We start from the raw sequence: 24,175 nt of genomic DNA, 5'->3' as shown, positions 1-24,175 counted from the left end.
GTTTGCCTTCTTGTCATTTGCACCCTGTAGTCCTGAGTGATGTCTTCTGAAACCACATAAAAATATTCACTTAACAGTCCCAGAAGCACTGGAGTGACTCTCAGGGAGCAATGGCCATGGCCCAAGCTCCTCTTCCTTGACACTCAGCATCTCCTCCTGTATTGTCCAAGCCTGCTTCATCTGTGGCCTCTGGTCGGTCACCTTTATCCCTGGTTCCCCAGAAGGGCAGCAATCCACACATGCCCAGCTTTACCCAAGTGGAGGAACACTTAAAGTGGTATCAACTCTGTTGTCTAAACAGACTTCAAATCACCCTATAGGTTCATCTTGGTCTTAAATGAAACCCCAAGGCTTCCCACAGGGAGGCTGTGAACCCAGGGCAACACCCTTCTCTTATGCCACAGGTCAGCACAGAAGGCTAAGATCCTCTACACAGCCAGCTTTTTATTCATCTCTTCTTTACAAGTCCCTCTTCTCCCTGCTTGCTGGGAAAAACAGCAAAACTTGAGGCTGGAAGGCCACTCCCACTCCAGGACCCAGGGAATGTGTAAAGTTGGCCACATGTCAAAGCTGGCTTTGACATCACAGGGTAAGCTGAGGCAGGGCATAAAGTTGGCAATTTATCATTCAGCAGACTTTTCACTGAGGGACCACACACACACACACACACACACACACAGATGAAGCAAGCTCTAACAACTTCACACATAAACACAAACACATTCTATGGATGGAGCAAAACTCCAATTTTTCTTACCACCTAAGATGACAAAAATTTTCTGTGTAAGAAAAGGATTACCTTATAGCCACAAGTTACATATTCTCCAAAAACAATCACAAGAACATAATCTCCATGAGCAGATTATGATCATTACACAAAAGAAAATTACAACTATATATTTTTCTTTTGAAACTCATACCTAATCAAACATTTCCCATCCATCTTTCTCTCCACGAGTTCACTGAAATCCCAAAGCATAATTCTTCTGCCATTGGTTAACAAACTTTAAGCAAGCCCGTCTAGAGTAGCTAGTTTTTTCCTACGCTTAGCTGATGACAATTTGTATTTGCCAAGAAACAGACCGTCATCTGTCTTACTATTTTTGAAGGCTTGTTCCGCTAAACTGGCTAATCCTCTATTCTTCTGCTCAGAATATGTACTATTTCTCATAGCCCAGTCTTTTCATGGTGCACACCAAAACCCATGACCACACCCATAAAGCACAAGATCCCGGAACTCAGACCCAACCTAGTAAGAATGTTTCCTTAGATCGTTCACTTGTCTCAAGCCTATTTTTCTCTTCCAAGTACAATTACGAGCTCGTAACACATGAAAGCTGCATGGCTTTTCTAACTTCTGCATCCCTCATTGCTTCTACCAGGAGAAGGCAGATTCTTGTTCTTATTTCTAACTTTCCTATCTCTTTCTGCCAGAGCACCTTAAACTATCTCTTTACACTCTCTATCAACTCCCCTAACTTCCTAAAACTTTTTAAGTCAGGAGTTCTGTGAAATCATTAATTCATTTAAATGTTATGTTAGGAAAGTTCATCCTCCTATTGATCTGCAGGAAAGTTACTCAGTAGAATGGGCTGTGTCCCCCAAAAGCAATGACACCAGACTATATAGGCAGAGAGGGTCTCCCCACACCCATTCACACTATGGTAGATTCAGAAGGAATCACAACAGCAAGACACAATCCAGAGACAAACCCCCTGGGGCTGTGCCTCTCCTGGTACATCCTTCTCAGCTGTGCATGGTGGACTGTCTCCAGGAAGCTTTGCTTGCTCGCTGAAGCTTCTCCCATATGGTGTCCACCACGCATAGCAAGAGAAACCTTACTGTCTGTCATGGGACATATACTTTTTAAATTGTGATCGCCTGCTTCTGAAATAGGAAGGAGATTGAGAAAACTTAGCACATATTAGTTAGCAAATGATTAACAGTCGTATGTGAGAAGTAGCAGCTCTCTGATCTCCCAAGTGTGTTGGATGCCCTGGTTTATAGTTGGGATTCCAGGTTTGTCCCCACACTAATTAAAGAAAATAAACAACCGCACGCAGCACCAAGGTGTCCAGAGACTCTGGCCATCAACCAATGTCAACCAAAGCAGGGACAGACACAGCCTGAAACTACACCCCAAGGACAAGCCAAAGCTCTAAGAGGATCCTTCAGGTGCTCGGGGTTGGGGGTAGGACATACTTCCTAAAGATCTGATTATGTCCACATAGGACTGTTATAGACCAAGGGGACAACAGAGCCCACTTCCTTTATGTTTCTACCTGGGTCCTGGCTGCCTCTACATCAGATCTGTGTCCTTGGTCACAGACATAGCCCCTATGGATCATCCTTGGCCACAGCCAGGGAACATTTAGAGTATCAATCAGTCTGGGCTCAGGACCCTAGGTCCCGTTTGGGCTGTTTCCAGAGCCCTGCTCCATCAAGTGACCAGACAAGCTGGGCTCTTCCAGGTCTGAAGGCTCCTGTTGCAACCTTCCCTGCTGTCTGTGTACCCCAAAGCACCTCCACAGACCTTACAGCAGACTCCATCCTCGGTACCAAAGTGCGAGTGTAGAATTTATCACCCATGACGAAGGGGTTAGGAGAAAAGCCAGGTTTCGCAGAGCAGCAGGGACTGGCCCCTATCTATGCTTTCTCCAGCCCAGGCTTGCTCACTTCATGGGGATTTCCCCTGCTTCTAATGAGGGAGGGAGGAGTATAGAGAATTTCAAAAGCCTGCACAACAATGGAGGGTCTGCAGCTCACCTGCCTTCCACACCACAAGCCCTCCCACGAGCTGGAAGGGCATCCGTGTGCAGGGCTGAGGGGTGCTCTGTCTCCTGGGCCTTGCCAGATACTCACTGCCAACTCTGCTTCAGATGGGAACTGGGATTGGCTCCAGGCCACTAGGAACGAGGGCCAGGAGCCATGTGGCCTCTGCTAGGCGGGCCTCTGCTGCCACCATCAGGATGCAGTCAGGTCCTGCCACCGAGCCTCCGGTCTGCCACTGGTCCAGTGGGTGCTCTGGGTTTTCACAGAGCAGTCTGGAGGCTCTGCTGAGCTCCCTGGCCTGTCTCACACCGTGGAGTATTTTCTCCCAGCCACCCCTTCGAGAAGATGGAGCCGTATGGGGGGGTTAGAGAAGGAAGCAAGTTCAGCCTGACCAAACGGAGAAAAGCCAGTCCCCGACCTTGATGCTTGCCCCAGAGCAGGGCTTTTTCCAGACTCCGGACCATTAATCCAATATTCCGAGGGATGACATGTCGTAGGGCCCGTAATTTTTAGCTCTGTTCATTGTCTAATGAATGTTAACCATGAATGGGGACATAGATATGTGCCTGTAAGTGCATTGTGTGTGTGTGTGCAGGACGTGAAAGGCTTTTTCATTACCACACAAGAAAACCTGGGATAGATGGATTCTCACTATGCAGCAGAAAAGATTGGCACAAAAGGAAGTGTAGCTAGGTGGGTGGTCTCTTTGGAATTATAGGCCAATGAGAAGAGGTAAGGAGAAGGCAGGACTGATTATGAATCGTCACTCAAGCTAAAATACAGCTCTCTCTAGGGGCTTCAGAGAGAAGCCAGACTTCCAAACACCTAACCCCCCACATGCTAGGCTGCGGAGCCAGACACTAACCTCCTTACTTGTGGCTTTATAACCAGCGCACAGTAGCTGAAACCCACCCCAATCCTTGTCTTCTGTCACTTGAATCCTTTATGGAGAGCCCTGAAGCGCTGAACCTGACTTCCGGAACCAGACACGTCTGCCTGCCCACAAACCCAGCCCTCGCCGCCCTGGACTGTGGGTTTCACCAATGTTCCCACGCTTCCTCTTCCCCTGGATGAGAGAGACATCTGCTGTGTCAGTTCAGGGCCTCCAAGAGGCAGAAACCAAGCTGGAATCGGCATACCCTCCAGCTGTACTCTAACACACCCAGGGAGAGCTGGAGTAAGTGAGGCAAACCCTACAAAAGCCCGCCGGCCTTGAGACTCCGTAGGAGGTGGTGGATAGAACAGAACAGTGTCTGAGTGTTTCTATTGGGTCCGTGGGAGCCTTGAGCTATAGACAGATCCCAAGGGACTGCATGTGCTGTCATGGTGCAGGCATCAGGGATGGTGGTAACTGAAGGGGCGGGGCCACGCCGCTCTTGTAATGCTCACCTCTAAGACCCATGAAAATCAGTGACAGTGCGTTTAGGGTCTTCCATCAGGGTCTGCCATGGGGAAGGAACTCAAGAGACAGAAGTAAGGAGGGGTGGCTGTCCCTCATCCCATGTGGACTCATAGCGCGTGTCCCGACAGGCCCAGCAGCTGACACGGCAGCAGGTGTTTGGAAAGGTTGGATCTTCTGGGGGAACCTGCAGGCTTTGGTCATGTCTCAGAACCCAGAGTCCTGTCATGTGAGCACCACGCGCTGGGAAAGCTACGAGAGCTCCCTTACCTCTCAGGGCTGTTCCAGAGATGCAGGGCATCTGTAGAGTCTTGGTGGCTGTTGCCTTTGGAAACACGGAGCGGTTGGTTCTTGGGCTAAATGGATAAGAGGCTCACGCCTTGTACTCACTGTGCAGCTTACAGAGGGCTCCTGAGGCCACAGTGCGCTAGAGTGACGGGAGACCGTAAGCATCTACTCAAGGACTACCGCAGCCTGTGGCCACGGTGGTGTGATTAGCTGGGCAATCTTGATCAACTTCAGTGACCTTCAGCGACCTCTTCTGGGCAGGGAAGAGCACTCACGCCTTTCTGCACAGTGGCCGTGGGGCTTGCAGAGGCCTGTGATGTATGTGGCGCTGAGAGTATAGCAGACTCCTCGAGTCCAGGCTGTCCTTCTCTCTCTCGGATGAAAGGTCAGGAGACTGAAGTTACGGTTCTAAACACAACCAGAGCATTAGCCTTGAGACCCTCACAGTCACAGAGCCCAGGGTCTCTTTCTGCCTCTCTCTTACAGGGGATGGATGGCACGTGGGAACCGCTAGGAAGTTCCCAAGAGAAATGGACCCAAGCCACTGAGCCTCCCACAGTCAGGATCTCTGACACGGGCTTCCGAGTCAGGGGGATTATGGACTCTTACATAGCTGTAGGCATACCTCACAGCATGGCCTTAGGAAGTTCATCTCTTAGGTCTCCACTTCCTACTTTTCAAACTAAGAATAACAGGCCAGGGAGCCACCGAGAGCTGGGCAGAAATCTGCTGCGTGCAGGATTTTGTCTGGCCTGCGCAGAGGCCAAGAGGTTAAGCATCTTACTCAGGCCTTGTGAGTATTGTGTTGATGTCTGGGGTTCTGATTCCAACTTTCCTATCCTTCCCACATGAGTAGGCAGTCTTTAAGACCATCTCTGTCTCTCTGGTCTTGCTTGCTTGCCTGTGACTACTCAGTGGGTCCAATCAGAGATGCCCTCCTCCTTCCTCAGGGATGTGGCTCTTAAGGACATCTTTCTCCCGGACACCCTGTTTGCAGTCTGTGGCAGTGAAGTGTATGATTGTCAGATACCGTCACAGGGCAGCAGGTGAAAAGTGACTGTTTGTCCCTGACAACTCCCGCTTCAGCAGAGCTAAAGAACCCCCTCCCTGCCCTTTTCTCCTTCTGAAGGGTTTCTGAGTCTTCAGAGACTTGGTTCTACTGACTGCAATTGCCCTGGCCTTTCCTGTTGATGTTCCAGAGGCAGAGTCCAGTGCCTGGGAGGAAGAAAGCTACCAGGAAGGGAGGGAGAGGGGGGATCTGTAACAGCCAGCTGTGTCTTTCGGCCATGGTGTCTCTAAGCAGAATGAAAGGATGGCCTTACTGTGCCGTGTCCGCACTGGGCTTCGCGGCCTTTCTGCCCCTTCCCCTTCTTCAACCAGTGAAGGAAGGGCTGTGAGACAAAGGGAAAGACAGAGCCACAAAACTTGAACAATCTGACACCAGCCAGCCTCTGAAATCCACGTTAGCCCAATCCAGTAGACCCCTCCATGTGCCAAGGGCTTTTTAAAAGGTACTTTTAGGAGGCATGATTACCAGACTGAACATCTTTCCTTCTGGCCAAAGCAGATGAGGCAAAACTACAAATAGAAGCAGCCTCTTGACCTTAGTTAGAGAGTTTTCCCGAGAGGCCAATGGGGGTATAGAATGTTCCAGCGAGCCCCTGGAACTGGAACCTGGGCTCTGAGATCTCAGCTCAGAAATGTGCCAGTCCCTACAGCTGACCTGTTCCCTGACAATACCCACTCTGTATTGGTCAAGCCCTCAAACTGCTTCTGTGGGAAATGGCCCTCTGCTGCCCCCTGGTGCTGGCCTCTGAAGAGAGCAGCCTGGGCGTGCATTCTCAGGCACTAAGAAGATTGGCACCTTCCGGGTGTCAGATTCATAAAGAGCCCACCCACCTCCTTCCCTGTGGAAGGTTTCCGGTGCTGGAGCCTAGACTGGACACACACACCCCCAGTCAGAAGCTGCCCCCATCCCAATGTGCACTGCCTGAGAGTCTGGGCAAGGTTCCCTGCTTCTTCAACACCCCCCCCACACACAGCTCCCTGGGAGCATACTGAAGCCACCACTTGCACCCGATTGGTCAGCAGAACCCAGGCTCATTCCTCCAGGACTCTTCAGCCTGGGTTACGTGTCACACCGTGTGAGGGAGCAGGCTCAGAAGAGCTGGACTGCAGTTGCCCCAACAGAGTGAGCCCTGTGTTGCTCTTGGGCAGAAACCTGGGTGTTAAAGGGCAGGAACTCTTTAACACCCAGCAGAAGTCCACACATCCGGGTTTGCTCCAAAGCCTATAGATAAAAATTACTTCTCTGTCTGAAATTTGCAAACTCTAACAGGGACTATATGAGGTCAAAAGGAAATTCATCACTGTCAATATGGATAATGTCCCTGAAATCCAAAGTCCTGTATGACTGGCCAGTCACATCTTTTTGACTGAGCCTCAGGTTTTTGTCTAATGCATCTGTGTCTGTCACTTCCCCCTTCGGAGATCTTCCCACAGTCTGAGTCTCTGAAGGCACATGCTACTCTTTGTTTCCAGGATCTGGGGAATACCCCACTTCCCCCCCCCCACTACCAGATGTGCAAAGCCCTTTCTTGGTGCCCTAGAGGCACAACAGGGCAGCAATCACAAATGCCAAGTTACAGGCAGCCTCCCTTCCCTCAAGCCCCTGGTGTATATATTACTATCAACACTGCCTGGCTTCCCTTTCTACCTCCCCATACACTCCTCTCCTTCCTCCCCACACCCACCTCCTACCCCACACACACTTCCCTCCTACCCCCCCCCACACACACACACACCCTCCTCCCCACACCCACCTCCTACCCTACACACTCTTCCCCTCCTACCCCCCCACACACACTCCCTCCTCTACACACACACACACACACACACACACATACACACACACACACCCTCCTCTCCACACACACACACACACACACACACACACACACACACACACACCCTCCTCCCCACACACACCCCCTGCCATACTGCACTTTCTTTTCTCTCACACACCTGGGCTGTCCACAGGTCCTTTGCACGGTGCTGTTCTCCAATCCTGGAACAAGTGCCCGTTCTGCATGGGGCTGTCCCCTCCCCCTGGATGTTCCCTTGCCATGAGACAGCACCCTGACTAAAGTGGCCCCTGTCCCCTCAGCATCTCTCACTAGATAGCCATTCCTGTCGACACCTCCCGATTCCTTTTATCACCTGTATATCACCTGACCTCTTCTTTGAGCACACAGTAGGATAGACCCTTAGGAAAACTGATAAGTATTAAGTTTTTCTGGTACAGAGTAGGTACTCAAAATAAAGGTAGTAGCTGACAAACTGGAGTGAGTGAAGGCAGGGAGCTCAGTCAGCAGAGAGCTTATCTTACATGTACAAAGCCCTGGCATGTAAACCGGGAGGGGTAGCACAGACCTGTGATCCCAGGACTCAGAAGCTGGAGCCAACAGGATCAGAAGTTCAAGGCTGTCCTCGTTACACAGTGGGCTTGAAGCCAGCCCAGGATACATGAGGCTAGTTTTTCAGATGAACAAGTAGACTGGGGGCAGTATGTCCTCTGCACCCCACCCACTGAGCACTGAGACTAAGGTACTTGTCCCCCCCCCCCCTTCTCTCTGACTGGGACTCTCTCCTCAGCCGTCCTGTTGACAGTGTGCTGTATGAGGAGGAGGAAGAAGACGGCCAACCCCGAGAACAACCTGAGCTACTGGAACAATACCATCACCATGGATTACTTCAACAGACACGCGGTGGAGCTCCCAAGGGAGATCCAGTCCCTAGAGACCTCAGAGGTAACCGGCCCCCACCTCTCCACAGCCACTCTCCACAGCACCTCCAGTAGCACCACCCCAGGGCTACTCCCCTAGAGCACTCTGAACCAAGAGCTACCCCCCCAACCCAATCCATTCCTACTGAGCTTGGGGTCTGGTTCTGAAAAGAGCCCAGCCCAGCCCATCCCCGGGTGCTTTCTGCACCCTGGAGTTTGGAAAAACTGTTCTCAGAACTTCTCCAATCTGGGAATCGGTAAATGTTTGTCCAGGACTTGTTTGGTGGCAAGCAGTCTCTGGAGACTGAAGATGAAAACTTGCTCTCAGGGGACTTCCAGTTCTGAGCCGTGGCTGGGAGTCGAAGCCTGCCGCCATTCAAAAGCAAACCACATTAAGAGTAGTGATGGGTGGAGTGCTATGGACCCGGGGGAGACAGGGATGGACTTCACTAGGGATGGTCCAAAGGAAGGAGATGGCCCGGGAGAGAGGTGAGGGGCAGCTGATGCCTTCCCTGTGCCTCCATTTTCAGGGCATCTAGGATGAGCTTTGACATGATCCTGTGGATGTAGCTACATTGTTCCCTTGTCCAAACCCAGCTGGATCTACTCCCATAAAGTGTTTAGGTGACCTGTGAAGGAGACCTGCCCCTTCCAACCCCCACACCACACCCCCACACTAACCAACTTTCTGGCCTCACATCCATGCCCGATATTTCCTTCCTCCATGATGCCCCTCACAGGTCTTCCTCTCACAGTCTTCTCTCTCTCCCAGCTCACACTACTCACCCACTTTGGTTAGGTGTGGCTCTCCTGCAGTAGCATCTCAGCACCCTCCACTTTCCTATCCTGGTATTTATGGTGTGAATACCAGCCCGACGTTAGCTCGAACGCTCCCTACTTGGACCACCTGCTTGCTGTCCTTGGTTCAAGCCGATGCCTAAGGAACAACACCTGAGGCTGAATTCTCAACACAGCTCGACTGCATGCAACACACACACACACACACACACACACACACACACACACACACACACCCAGTTCCTCTATCTGGTCCCATCATGAACTGGTCTCACAGTCCCCTAAAGACCCTCACTCTCCCCCAGCCACTCTAGGCTCTTTGATCTGCACAGAAAACCCATCACCCACAAGAGCTTTGCTCTTAAGCTTAACTGGACCTCTCTCCCTAATGCCTGGACCATCACTTCGGACAGGTCTCTGTAAGGAGCCCTTCCTGGACTGCCCTATTAGAGCCATACCCTCATCCTCCATTCCTTACAACCCTGCTCACCAGAGGCACTGCAGCCTGCTGCTCTCTGGACATATTTATTTTCCTCTCCTTGCTGAGGGCAAGGGCCTTAGTGAATTCACTTCTCAATTCCCTGTATCTACAGCTGTGTCTGGTGTGGCCCACGGTGCTTGGCAGCATACATGCAGTCAATGAATGAACCGTGTCTCACCCCCCCCCCCCCAGTTCAGCAAAAGGGAATAGCCAAGGGCAGGTAGCAACACATAAAACCTTTCATAAAAGGTGTCATTGATGGGGAAGCCAGCACACATGAAAAAACCCAAGAAAGGCCTGAATCTGGGTGGTGAACATAAATGTCTTACATTTTCTCTATAATTGGGGGTACGAAGAGCAGAGCTGTAGACGTGCTATAGAAAAGTCCCACTTGCAGAGCACATGGTGTGCTCCGTGTGAAATCATGGGGGGAGGGGTGCTCCTGATCTGCACCAGGCCAGGGGGCTCCGGTGAGAAGGGCTACCCAGCCACAGTCTCAAGTATAGAAGGCACCGCAAAAGCCACGGCAGAAAGTCAGCCAGCTTTGGCTTCAGTCTGTGTCCACTGCCAGTCCTACTCCCTTGGCTCTGCTGTACTTGTAAAAGGACTGTAATCGGTCACCACGCTCCAAACTTTGTGCTGTGTGATGTACGCAGTTCACATCCAGCTCAGAGCCAGGATGTGAACTGCTGGGGACACGTATGTCTTATAGACCACCCGCAGAATGATCACATTCTCCCTCAGACACGCACCTACCCATCCAGAAGCTTCCACATACATTGCCTAAGAAGGTGTCTCTGTGCCTGACTCCCTTACTGTCCATGATGACTACACACTGGACTGGCAGATCATGTGCCCAGGGGTTGCCTGGACACTTTTCTGTTTTTTTCCCTCCCTTCCCTTCCTCCCTTTCTCCTTTCCTCTCCCCCCTCCATTGTTTTCATTGTTTCCTAAAAACCTTTTTTCATCCAGTGCTTTATACACACCCCAGGTTCGCCACTGGTTCATACTTGCTTACCCCATTAAAAGTAGAAAGCCTACACAAGCCAGATTTCAGGCTCCAAACTCTCACAGCTCAGGGGAAAGCATCTGCCTCTTCTCCATAGTTAGAAGGGTCAGACTTAACATTTACTCTCCTGATGAGATTTGGCCAAAGACAACCCTTGGGGGAAATGCCTGTCTCCTGAAAAGACATTTTATGACAAGGTAGTTTCCTCTTCTTCCCTGACTGCCCATGAAACAGTCAGCCATCCCTCCTCAGGAACTGTCCTTTGTCAGTTTTGTTTAAAAATAAACTTCAGGGGCTGAAGAGATGGCTCAGCAGTTGGGAGCACTGACCACTCTTCCAGAGGTCCTGAGTTCAAATCCCAGCAATCACATGGCTCACAACCATCTGTCATGGGATCTGATGCCCTCTTCTGATGTGTCTGAAGATAACTACATATTACATATAATAATTAAATGAGATCTTAAAACTCAAGAGACTGAATTGTGGCTTCTTAAAACAAAGAAGCTGCTCCTGAGGAAGTGTGGCCCAGGCCTGCACACACAACTGAGTCACAGTGTCAAATTCACTGGCTTCAGAACAACCTACAAGTTTTAAGACATTGGTTGTTTGTCAGGTTTCTGGCTGTTCTGTCTTCTCAATACCTGGATCTGAGAAGGGCCATTAGTAGCCCACACGTGCTTACAGTCCCTTGGAACGGAGATGGAAACCCCGTCAAACTCTGATCCCCCTCTGAGCAGCCTGGGGTGCCTGTCTAAAGCCTTTTCCACCCCAGGGCTCAGCAGACAGACTGAGGTTTTGGGGTGTTGTCACACTTAACACATATCTTACTGTGGTCCACATGGGGCTTGTGTTGCTACAAGAAATGGGGGAATGATTCTCACCAGACTCTGGGGGTTGGGGCCCTTAAGATGAGGATGGACTGGCTCTGAAGACTTGTAAGCCTGTCAGACTCTGAGGGATGGTTATGGGTATATTTGGAAAGGAAACGCTTCAGACTTGCCTGGTGTCTGAGGAAGAGGCAGGAAGCTGAGTCTGGGGTCCAAGGACATCAACTGTTGTACACTAAGGCAATTGGGGTAGGGGTGTGTGTGTGTCTGTGGGAGATGGGGGTAGGATTTGTAGTGTGGGGGAAGGTATGGGGAGATGAAATATTCCTGTGGTGTATGTGGTATGTGTATGTGTGGGGGATGTATGTACTTGTGTGCTTGGTTGCTTAATTTGTTGAGGCAATCTCTTGCTATATAGCCCAGGCTAGCCTTGAACTTTTCATCCTGACTGCTGGGGTTGTGTGTGCCACCACACCCAGCCACCCCTCACTCCATCCCCAGCTCACACCAGCTTCCTCCTCTCTCCCCAGGACCAGCTCTCAGAGCCCCGCTCCCCAGCCAACGGAGACTATCGAGACACTGGGATGGTGCTCGTGAACCCCTTCTGCCAGGAAACACTGTTCGTGGGAAACGATCAAGTCTCTGAGATCTAGATGCAGCAGCCTCCGCTTTGCCACTCCCTATTTTTGTCTCTAAATTATAAATATACAAATATATATATATATTATAAATATAACCTTTGTGTAACCCCGACTTAATAAGAGACATTTTCAGCTTTTTTTCTTAAGAATTGTCAACATCTTTTTTTACAAGTGTGGTTTAAAAAAGAAAAATTTTACCGAATGACCCATGGCTTTATAAAATAAAGGTATTTCTAAGCAAAGCGGTTGCACTGATTGCTTCTCTTAACTGCTCGGGGCACGTAGAGGTTCTAGGAGCCCTGGGCAGCTGAGGAAAGAGACCAGTCTCCCGTGGAAGCGGAATGTAAGTACGACCAAGTGAGTCATTTGTGTGGTCTTAGTGCTCTGGTTCCCTTGACTCAGTGCCCACACTCCCCGTCTGTCTGTATGTATCCTGGTGGTGGGAACTGGGGCACCTCGGCAGAAGACACGGGCAAGTATACAAAGCAGAAGGGAACTGCTCAGCCTGCAGCCTCACTATACGGCCACTGAATGTCGAGTTTGACAGGATTGGTGAAGGCCATCCAGGCATCAAGAGGCTCAAGATCCCTTTTATGACCCCACAGGATGCTCCCACCATGCTAGAAGAAACAGGACTGCCTTTGTCTGGCAGAAAAAAAAAAAAAATCCCTAGAACCCCCCCCCCCCTTGGCATCCCTTCCAACACCCCACCTGCTTGGATCTCACACCTCTCTTCCTGGAGGACAGATGCAGATCTCAGCCTGGGGGCTGGGCAACGCTTTCCCTGCCCTGCTCAAGGGTCAAGTGTTTGTTGGGATTCTGTACTGCTTCCTCCAAAGGCAATGATATTGTGCCCTCTGAGAAACAGGTGTATCTAGAAAGCCTCGTGGTGTAGAACTATTTTTTTTTAACCTTTCCCCCATTAGATCTTTAAAGAAAAAGATTGCCAAATCAATCACTTGAAAGTGCCATTCTGTGTACAGGCAGAAGCAGGGCAGACCGGCCCACAAACTTGCCACCCGCTGTCCCCAGCCTCCCCTCTCTTGTTCCCCTGGGTCCAGGTCTAGCTGCCTTCCCAGCCCACACTGTACCGTTTGGCCAACAAGAAGCAGACTCTCAGAAACTCGAGACTTCTGAAGCCAATCCATTTTCTCTATTACTTTCCTAACCCACAACAGCTAGAGATTTAACTTCAACCCCTCCCCCCTCTAAAAGAAAAATAGTTTGATAGTATATTTTGAATATAGATGTTCTTATTATCAGATTGGAGCTTGAATTTGACTGTTGACTTGATGTCTGTGTTGTTGCTGTGGTCTTATCATGATCTTATCAATCTCTTCCATTTCCCTTTTCCAAAAGAAAGACGGCCTTCAAAACTAGTGTGTGTTCTCAATGTTACATGGACCTACTTAACACGAGTCTGATTGTCTCTCTTCAAAGACTTCAACCCACAAAGAAGCAGGTTAAATGTTGTGCTGAGATTTCGCTAACATGTTGCTGTCTGACCTTAACCTTATCATAATATTTCTGTTAGCTACTGCATTGAATATATAAATGTGTGTGAGTATGTATTGAGAAAAAAAACATGTTTGTAAAGTAAAATTTATATATAATATATGTCATCAGAGATACATATGTTATATATACATTTGTGGATGTATGACTTATTTTTCTGTATCCACAGAATTCAGCTACCATGTATATATAAATAAACTTATTTTATTACCCAGAGGATCAAGTTGCTAATACATTTTGCATTCTTTTCATTTAAAAAAAAATAACCTTTCCGTCTCCCTCAGTGGTATCTGTAACTGTCTTGTTTCCCTGTGTTCTTAACTAATTGAATGTTGTATTGAACGTTACAGTGTGATGGGAAAACAAGGTTGTGAGATGTTTGGTAAAACTGATCTTTTAGAATACGGAGGTGGGCTTCCCAAGGGAGAGCCTGCTCTCTTCACATCTTCAAAGCACTGGTGTCTATCCAGGTCTCTCCCTTTGCCTGTTCCCATCTCCAAAGGACTGGACAGATTTAAAGTAAATGTCTTTGGGTCTGAGAGTATCTAAAACCACTGCTCATTACCGTTCCCTGGGCAGTAACAGTGCCTAAACATGCATGGCACCTTTATAGTCAATACCTTGAACCCTGCATTTGCCCTTGGACAATACATTCTGGAACTGACTAAAATGTATCTCCTTGGAGCCCAGCAATACCACCTGGATTAGGTGGCAGTTACCATAACCCAGTCCCAGTGCATCATGGGAGCTGCAGAGGTGGTATCCATAGGAAAAACACCACATCTATGTAAGCTACGGCCTATAAGCTACTGGCCTTTACTTGATTCAATTGGCTCCTTAATTTGTTAATCGGATAAACAACACTGATATCTAATCTTGTTTCTCCTGAGAGGTAGGGAGGTACCTCAGTACAGTACCTTATAATCATGAGGATCCAAGATTGATTCCCAGAACCCAAGTACAAAATCTGGGTGTGGCAGCATGCTTCTAGCACTGGGTAGACACTGGGTAGTCAGAACCAGAGAGATCCCTGGGGTTCACTGGCCTGCAAGTCTATCCTAACTGAGTCCAAGATCAAAAAAAGACCCATCTCAAACTACAAGGTAAATGGCCCCTGAGGAATGCTGCAAAAGCTGATCTGTAGCCTCTGCCCAAGATAAAAGTTACAAGGTCCCTGTTACATTGTCTCAACAGAACAGAAGGAGGAGAGAGGTTGCAATTTTCATAAAGAGTAGAAAATAAAAACACAGAGAGTTCTAGAAGGTGAGCAGCCTGTGTGACCCTGGTACGCCCCTGGTACAAGACATCCCTATACATTCTGGATTAAAGAGGCTTTCTCAGCTCTATACATTCTGGCAATGGGATCCTGGGGTTTTTGATCACAAATTGAAATAAGAGTATCTATGAGATAATACTTCTGAAATTGTACATTATGCACCCCAAACAGCAGTACATGTCAATGGTAAATTTTCCTGCATTCTAAAGTTGAATTGAAAAAAAAAAAAACAATCAGAGAATGAAATTGTGCTCAGAATAGGGTATACTTGGTACCTACCAGAAATTGATTCCTGTCCCCTTCTCTTGCCTGGAGTCAACCCTCACATTACAGGACCAAGGAGTCCAAGGTCCATCTCTGGACCTAGGGTGCATGCTTTCAATGCACTGAAATCTCACCCAGCACATGGATTTTTAGGGCCATGTCACGCTCGGGCTGGAGGGACCATTCTAGCCCCCAAGAAGTGATTAGGATAAAGCCATTGACACTGTGACTTGGAAGGATGCCAAAGGCAAGGATTAAAACTTGGAGTGCCTACTCACAACTCCTGTTCCAGGGGGTCTGAACCCCTCGCACATCCACGCATGCAGTTAAATTACTACTGTACATAAAAATTCTCAGTACCTTGGGTGCCAAGAAAACCTAACTTGGATGGGTGCTTTCCAGAAATCCCTTTGTTGTTTTCCCCTCTTGGTCTTATTAAAAGGTGAGACAGAGGTGAAACCAAGGCCCCAGCCTAACAGCTGCCCAAACTGACTCCAGAGGGTCTGCTGTGTCAGGGTTAGTAACCAAGCAGTATGTACCACAAGGTCTAGAGGAGAAGAAACATGGGCAACAGCCGGCAGCTGACAGGCAGAGTGTCATAGGGCAGGCATGAGGGGAGGGAAGGACGGAGCTGAAAGGGGCCCAGAACGAACGGCTGTCAGACCTGAAGGAAGAGAGTATTGAGTAGGCTTGCTTTGTTTTCCTTGGACCTCAGGCTGCCTTCCTCTATGGCTGGCTCGGATGGCCCTGTAAACTGCCCTGAGGCCCTTACGCTTACAAGCTGGGACTCCCTGTGAGATCTGGAGTTCAGAACACTTGTCTTCTAAGGTTCTATAGCCTGTTCCCTCACCAGTGAAATCGGGACAGCTTGTGGCCTGCCTGACCCTCTCTGTGGTAGTAACATACTCAAACATAGTATTTACCTATTGAGCATGAAGCCCTGGATTCTATTGCAGGAATTGGAGGCAGGAAGATAAGATTAAACTCTTCCTGGCTACATAAGGATTTTGAGGCCCACCTACATTAAAGACCCCATCTAAAATGAAATAGGCAAATCTAGATGACCCGTTCTCACAGGCTGCACTGCCCCATCCCCCACCCCAGAAAAGTCTGGATGGCTGGGCACATGACCCAGCCACAGAGAATGCCTGTGCACCTCTCACCGGCTGGTGGGGCGGTTCTCTTCCAGCTCAATGAATGCCAGAAACCCATGGAAGGCAGTAGACAAAGAACACAGGGACACAGGAGCTTCCAGAGAGGCCCGTGACCAGGCCATGGGGATGCTGGGTCTGGGAACCAAAAGCCACTGGACCCTGTAAACCTGCCAGGCACCACAGAGGCAGAGACAATGAGCGAGAGGAGGGTAGTAGCGGACTTGCCCTCGGGAGCCAACGCCAGCATGCCCCTGCAAAGGCCCAGGATGTCATCCCTCAGGGGAACACGATCTCCTTCCTCCCTGGATAGCCCCCCAGCATCCAGGACTAGTGCTGTGGGTAGCCTCGCCTGTGCCCCTGGGGTCTACGTAGGAGTAGCACCCAGTGGTGGCATAGGTGGCCTTGGTGCCCGAGTGACCCGCCGGGCCCTCGGCATCAGCAGTGTCTTCCTACAGGGCCTACGGAGTTCAGGCCTTGCCACTGCGCCTGCTCCAGGCCCAGAAAGGGATCACACTACTGTTGAGGACCTGGGGGGCTGCCTAGTGGAGTATATGACCAAGGTGCATACTCTGGAGCAAGTCAGCCAGGAGCTGGAAACCCAACTGCGGGCTCACCTGGAGAGCAAGGCCAAGCGCTCCGGAGGCTGGGATGCCCTTCGTGCCTCCTGGGCCAGCAGCTACCAGCAGGTAGGTCCTCCAGCTGTATCTGGAGGCTCTCTAGAGGTCTGAAAGGGGATGGTGAAGATGGAGCCTAATCAGAGGCCAGGGAAGCTGACCACTTGCATACCAAAACTGCTGGTGGTCTAATGTTGATACTGGCTGCCATTCACTGAGGCTGACCAGGAACCAGGTCCCCTAGGTATAATACAACCCCCCAGAAAAATTCCAACAATATTCTGCAAACAATCTCTCACTGTGTATACTTTTCAGATGAGAAACCCAAGTTGTGCACAAGGCCCCAGGTCAAAAGCTCATAGAGCAGTAATTCAAAACCTGTGTGTCACGGCCCTTTTGTGGGTCACATGCAGATACCCTGCATATCAAATGTTTATGTTATGATTCATAACAGTAGCAAGATTACTATTATGAAGTAGCAACAGAATAATTTTATGGCGGGGGGTTTCACCACAACATGAGGAATTCCTGTATTAGAAGGTCGCCATGTTAGGAAGGTTGAGAACCACTATCACAGAGAGATGCAAAAGATCACCCTACCCTGGATGTTCCTTCCTCAAAGCTGCGCCTGTCCTATTATCTGGGATTGCCTCTGTCACTGTTACTGTAGAGGGTTTTCAAGTCATCATAGAACCCAATACCACTGAGTGGATGTGCCGTTTTTAAATGATGACTAAGTAAATGGAGGGGTGCTCCTATACCCACATAAAATGGGTATATGGGATCAATGGGAATATGGACCATACTGGTAATTTTCAATTTCCTACTACCTATGAGATAGATGTGTGTGCCCAAGCATGTGTGTGTGTGTGTGTGTGCGTATGTGTGAACAAATGAAGCTGGTGTTAATATCTTGTTTAACTCAATAAGGCAAAAATTATTCCAGCATGAAATCAATATAGACACACCAGCACGACAGTTCTGATTCAAATAGAACGTCCTGGATGATGATAGGGATGTCTTACAGTCTTGGCCGTCAGTTACATGGCTTCTCCTGGGCAGACAGGAGCAAATGCATCTCACCCCGGACAGGGCACAGTCAAATATTTTACCCAAGTCTAGCTTGGTACCAATGAGTTTATCGGGGTGACTTACCAAAGTGAGTTTAACTGAATCAAAGGAGACTGTACCCCTGAGAAGTGCACGGGTGAGACTCATGAGCACTGTACCCCGATAGCTCCCTGCCCAATTTGCAGGTAGCTCTACAGAAGAGCCTCCTCTCCCTAGCCCATGTACCAGGAGGCACTAGGCATCTCAGTGTCGAGGTGAAAAAGTTCAGCTACAAAGCCTAGTGAGCAGACAGTTCAAGTGGCTACAAAAACGCCTAGTGTGCAGATATTGAGACTGGTCACAGAAGCTTCTGCAATGCATGAGCCTCAGTTTCTCACGTCTAATCTGGATTTGGTAATGTCTACATAACCCAGCAACTCTGTAACCTACAGACTACACAGCTATAAAATACCTCAACAGAACAGCCGTGAAGAACAGACGTCACAACTTCAGCTTCAGTGCCAACCATTCTCCTCTAAAGCATTTACCAGTAAATTATAGATATGAACAGACACTTGTACCTCCTTCCCTTTCTCCTCCCTCCTGTAGTAGTAAATATTAATAAAAGTAAAATGACACCACGGCACCACGCCACGCTACTTCCTGCTACTCTCTGTCCCCGGCAGTCTCTTCTCCTCCATGGCTAGCCGTCCGTCTAGTTCCCATGGCGGGTCACTGCCACGCCAGCCCCACGCAACGACTTCACATCTTGAGGTTAGCTTTCACAAACCCCTGTAACCCGGTAAAATCGAAACTCTAAAGGCTTGTAATTCATCAATCAGATTTAGATCAGTAAATTCTCACTCCACAAAACATTCACACAATAAACCTAGAGCCAATTGATAATGATATAAACTGCCTGCCTAGATAAGAGAAATTGTCCTGTAATTATCTATCCCCTATGAGATATTCACAGCTACCTGTGGCTACTTAAAGCCACAAGGGGCTGGGTCAAAAGCTTCACTCCAATTTCTCAGCCTTAAAACTACCTAGGCCCTTTCTCCTTAAGCAGTGAAAAGAAGTAGAGAAATTCCCAGGTGGTGGCCTCTGAGATCAAAGAGGACCCTACTGATTCCTGGTCCAGCAGGAAGTGGCTGTTTCTGACTTTTCATATCAAGTGGGTGATGCCAATAACTGGCTCAAACACACGCTTACACGGAGAGACCTCCTGGTACACAGCTGCAGATAAAACAGCAGAGGAGCATCCTGTGTTGTTAGTGTCAGCGCACAAGGAGAGAGCTGAGCTAGGGTGAGGGAGAGACAACCCAGGGAAGATTGGCGTGCGTGTGTGTGTGTGTGTGTGTGTGTGTGTGTGTGTGTGTAATTTGTTGATACAGGGTCCTGGTTAGAGTGGCAGTTACTTTTTGTAACCCAGGCCAGCCTCAAACTTGCAACAATTCTCCTGTCTCAGCCTCCCAAGTGCTAAGACTGTAGACTTATAATACCACACCTAGATGGATCCTTCCATTTTCTAAAATCTAGTTTGGCAGGGCAGGCTGTGAGGCAGTGACTCTGTCAGCTAAACTTTATAGGACACTACAGTGTCCTTAGAAGCGCTGGGACCCAGAGAAGCATGTATTGGGAAAAATTCTTAGGGACAGGATGAATAAAATTGGAGTAGTATCTCAGTGGGTCAGGGGAGGGAAGGAGGCACAGGCTGCTACTTAGAAGTAGTCATAAATTATTTTCTAATAAGGGAAACTTCTGGTTTCCAAGGTTCTTGCTTTGCTATATAGAGTGTACCTGAGAAGAGTGACTGAAAGAAAGCCCAGAAAAGACCAACTGTCCACCCAAGCCCTGCTCATACACCCTTCTCAGTCACTCTTGAATCTCTTCTGACACCTTGCAATATAAGGCTCATTTGAACAAGTTGGTTCATGTCACAAAAAGCAGACATGGTACAAAGACTTTGAAATCAAGCAGCCCCAAGGTCAAGCTCAGACCCCACCATTTGCCTCCTGCGCAACCTTGAACTGGCTTCTACAATGACGTCTGCATATCTTAGTTTCCCATAATAATGGCGATGCTTGGAGGTGTCTTTGATGTAGGATGCTCTAGAGGCCCACTGCAGAGATTAGAACTAGGGGAAAGAGTAGGACTGCGCCTGTTACAATGTAATCCTGGTCAGAAAGGGTGCCCTATGCAATCAGAATAGAAAAGACACATGTAAGAATTAGAAAGAAAAAAATGTTGGTTCTTTCTAGAAAATGCAGAGAGTTGAATGTAAAAATTATACAACAAACAATAAGATTTAATTAAGTCACAGGTTATAGAATTTCACCAAAAATGATATTCATATATAAGCAACAATTGAATGAAATTTTTATTTATTATGCCATAAAATAAAATGCCTCTAAGGAAACTTAAGGAATATCCAAATTCTAGAATGATGGCTCAGTGTAGAGCACTTGTCTAATATGTGCAAGACCCAGGGTTTAATTCTCAACACCAGAAAAAGAAAAAAAGAATGTTTCATCACCAGGTAGTGGTGGCACACACTTTTAGTCCCAACACTGGGGAGGCAGAGGCAGGCAGATCTCCGAATCTGAGGCCAGTCTGGTCTACAGAGCAAGTCCAGGACAGCCAGGACCACACGGAGAAACCCTGTCTCCAAAAAAAAAAAAAAAAAAAAAAAAAAGTTTCATCTTTTCATCTTATAAAATACAACAGCTTATTATGACTCTAGATCCAAGTCAGAGCCGAGGAGCCCACTCAGCCTCACAGAATAAAGAAGTATCCGTGGGTCTGTCCTATAATAGAAGACACATCTCAAAGATCTCCTCTCTGGGCAAAAGCCTGACATCCATATTTAAGAGCAGGAGGAGGGGCCCGGTAATGGCTGCACTCTCCGGAAGTAAATTAAAACTTAATCCAGGCAGCAGGCACAGTGTGGAGGAGAAATGAGGTAGGTCTTTCTGGGGGACTGTGGAGACAAGTGGCTGAGGCAGGCAGGAAGGTGGCACAAGGGTCCCCAGCGTCGCCCGGGGGAATGAAGCAGAGCCACTGATAAAACCTCCTGTCTGCCAGGGGAGCTCCACAGAAAGACTCATCTATCTGCTTTAAACGAGCGAGCCCGGCGATCACAGATGCATTATTCAGCAGAAATGAGAAGTTACTTCAGCTCTCTGCGGGAGGTAATAAAAAGCCAGAGAGGAGTCACCCCCCCCACACACACACACACATTGACCAGCTACTGGAAAACAATTTCTAATTTTATTAATTTAAGTATCTATTTCAGCGGCCATTGTGTCTTGAGGAGGCACTGTACTGCAGTGAGAGGCATGGAGTTAGGCAGGCTCCGGAACAGACTCTGTCTGGACACTAACTGCCTAGACCTGCCTGGCTCAGCCCCCGGCTGAGTCCTTCTTCCGTTCTCCCTCCTCCCCACTTTCAGTCCCAGCAAGCCAGAGCCTTTCTAGGTCTCATGCCCTACCTTACATTTCCTCTTCATTAGCTTCCACTCTCCTCCTCGGGGAAGTTTCCCACCCCGCCACCGTCAGGGGCAGCTCTGAGCAATACTAACCAACAAGTGACATTTTATTATTGTTTGTTTGCCATGGAAACGGAAGCATCAGACATGTCTCTGAGCAGCACCTTGGCTATTTATCTGGATAATGAGAAGAAACTCTCTTGCTAAAACATCTTCCCCAGGAGAAGACATAAGGCAACGCCTAACCCTGCTCCTACGGTCAAAATGGCTCCACAAACGTTAACTGTGGGGACCTGTTGACTTTATCCCGGCTTCCTCACAGAGCCCAGAGGAGGGGTTACTTACCATAATGTAGAAGTGTTAACCCAGCACGGAAGCTGACTTTCCTAGACCACCAAGATGGAGGCCCTTCCTCTAGTCTTCCTTATGTATTCCAGTTCCTCCCCAAGACCACATGCAGTGAAGTCAGTGCTGTAGTCAGTGGGTGATGGGGAACAGCTGGATGCCCAGGGGAGGAGCGTGTGACCCTCCCTACCCCTCCATAGTTAACAGTCATCAAGCCCGGCTGGAATGATATTTTTGCAGGCAGCACAGCTGAACTCCCCAAGATGGTGATGGTTTGGCCCTGGGGTTAGTGCTGTGTAACAGCCCCTGTGGTTCAGGTGTGCCCACTCCTATAAGCAGTGAATCAGACAAGATAAGAAAGGACCTGGGGTGTCTCAGGAATTCGCTGTGAGGGTTTCCAGAGGACCCTAAGGAGACCTGCCTGGGGAGTAAATGTCTCTGGTGTTTCTCACAGCCATGGTTGTTAAAGAAACAGCCAGCTTTGGGCCTCCAGTACAGAACCCACACACACACACACACACACACACACACACACATGCCAGAAACCATCTCCAGGGACAGACCCAGAATTCTCAAGTACAGTTTCCTATGTGACTAGTGATGAATGTGGAGAGGACATATGTGTTCTGGGGACCCAGGGGTCCCCCACAGTGCTTTTTAGCAAAACCAAGTATCTTGATAAGACTTGTGAGAATGACACCCTTGAGTGGGACCCTGGCTCACGGGACCCCGAATTCCTATCACCTTGTATCCTTAGCCGTGGATGGAGTCTCCTGGGGAGATGGAATCACCGCGTGCTGTCTGCCGGAATGAAGGTCTCCGCCTGGTGCAATGTATTCTCTCGGGCTGCTGGAGGCTCCAGTCTGAGATAAAGACGTTAGTCAGTCATCTGTGCATGCACGTCCATGGTTTTCTCTTGCAAGGGCTCCAGTACTATCGGATTAGAACCACCTTCATGGCCTCGTTTTAACATAGCCTCCTCTTTAAAGATCCTAACTCCAAAATAATGGTCACATCCTGAGGTACTAAGCAATTAGAAACTCAACATATGAACCAAGGGGACATAATTTAGGTCATAACCTCCAACTTTATTTATTTATTTATTTATTAGTTTATCATGATATTTGATTTCTTGAAATAGGGGGTCTCAAACTCGGCAAACGCCCATGTCAGCATCCTGAAAGCTGTACTGCCATGACATCCCTAATTTACAAAGAAGCTGAGTTCTAGAGAGGATATTCCTTGTTGAGTTTGTATTCCAGCCAGGATCAGTTCAGCATTGTTCCGCCCCACCCCCACCCCCTGCCACCACAAGACATTATGAACAGCTCCAGGTACCTTCATCTACAAACCCAGAGGGCCCTAACTAGAACCTCATCATCTACTATGAGAACCCTCCACCTATTAAAATGGAGTGGTACCCACAAAGGTCCTCCTGTGTGAGGTGGTTAACCTCCGGGATGGGTCTATTTTCCTCCCCTTCCTTTCCTCTTTGAATCTAGAAAGTCATGCCACAAAGGCTAGATTGATCTTTCCTGCAAGCTGAGCCATGACTAGAACTAAGGTCTGTAACTAGGACACTGGAGGCTAGAGCACCTCCTAGTGCCTCAGCCAGCTCAGGAGTAACTTGAAAGTTTAATAGCTTTGCTTGCCAGAAATGGCAAGGCCTCCCTTGGGGTTCTTTTTTTCCTTTTGCAATGATGTTCAGGCTCAGAAATAATAATAATAATAATAATAATAATAATAATAATAATGTGCCAAGCAGTCAGCCCTCCAGGCAGGGCACCTTCCTTTGATGGGAGTTCAGAGGCTCCCTGGGGTGTGTGGTTCCAACTGCCCCAAGCTCACAGGGAGGCTGAGCAGCTGCCTGTGTGGGAGGGAGGGAGAGGCTAAGATGAACCTGCTGTGGGGGTTCCAGAGATTGCTGGGTGGAGTCACTGGCCTCTGAGGGTGACTGCTTCCCCTCAAACACTGAGCTCCATGCCAATCTGGAAAACTAAGGACTCTTTGAAAGTAGTAAGAGGTCATACCAAATGTTGGAGACTGGGTGACATCCTTGAAGAGTCTCAGTCTAAGAATGAGACATGGGCTTGTAGAAAGCCAGCAAAGGTAGCAGAGAATGTTATTACATCTGCAAAGACCAGGATTTGTTTGTTTGTTTGTTTGTTTTTTAAATCTTGGGATTAGGATGTGAACCATAACTAAGCTATTGGTTGTTTGGGAGGTTGTTGTTGTTTTGAGGTTTTGGGATAGGCTTTTCTGCTTTTTTGGTTTTGTTTTTAATCATATATTCCAGGTTTCTGTTCTAGTTCTTCAAATACTACTTCAAAGGTCCACAACTAACTACCAATATTTTCTTATCTAGCCTATAGATTTGCTTTCGATTTGAAGTCATATTCTGCCTCCTAGAAAACCATGAATTCACTAGGGCCAACTGCAATGCAGACAGCTCCAAGAGAGAGCTGTTC

At 48.5% G+C, this 24,175-nt stretch overlaps 2 protein-coding genes across 3 annotated transcripts in view; both read left to right on the top strand.

Annotated features, from left to right (window-relative positions):
• Positions 1-12,011, top strand: part of TMEM108 (transmembrane protein 108) — a gene marked incomplete at both ends in the record, with an annotated part of 109,368 nt that extends 97,357 nt beyond the window's left edge. For both annotated transcript variants that reach the window (XM_080934287.1, XM_080934288.1), the window contains 2 exons: positions 8,114-8,268; positions 11,889-12,011. In XM_080934287.1, coding sequence (XP_080790413.1) covers positions 8,114-8,268; positions 11,889-12,011 — 278 coding nt within the window. The remainder of the gene's footprint in view (positions 1-8,113; positions 8,269-11,888) is intronic.
• Positions 12,012-16,402: 4,391 nt separating this feature from the next.
• The window catches only part of BFSP2 (beaded filament structural protein 2), a gene marked incomplete at both ends in the record, with an annotated part of 48,855 nt that continues 41,082 nt past the window's right edge, over positions 16,403-24,175 (top strand). Inside the window, one exon of the mRNA XM_080934671.1 lies at positions 16,403-16,894. Coding sequence (XP_080790797.1) covers positions 16,403-16,894 — 492 coding nt within the window. The remainder of the gene's footprint in view (positions 16,895-24,175) is intronic.

Source organism: Micromys minutus (assembly GCF_963924665.1).
Source record: "Micromys minutus genome assembly, chromosome: 21".
Taxonomy (NCBI): Eukaryota; Metazoa; Chordata; class Mammalia; order Rodentia; family Muridae; genus Micromys; species Micromys minutus.
Note: the sequence above shows the minus strand (reverse complement) of the source record. Positions and strands in the feature narration are given on the sequence as shown.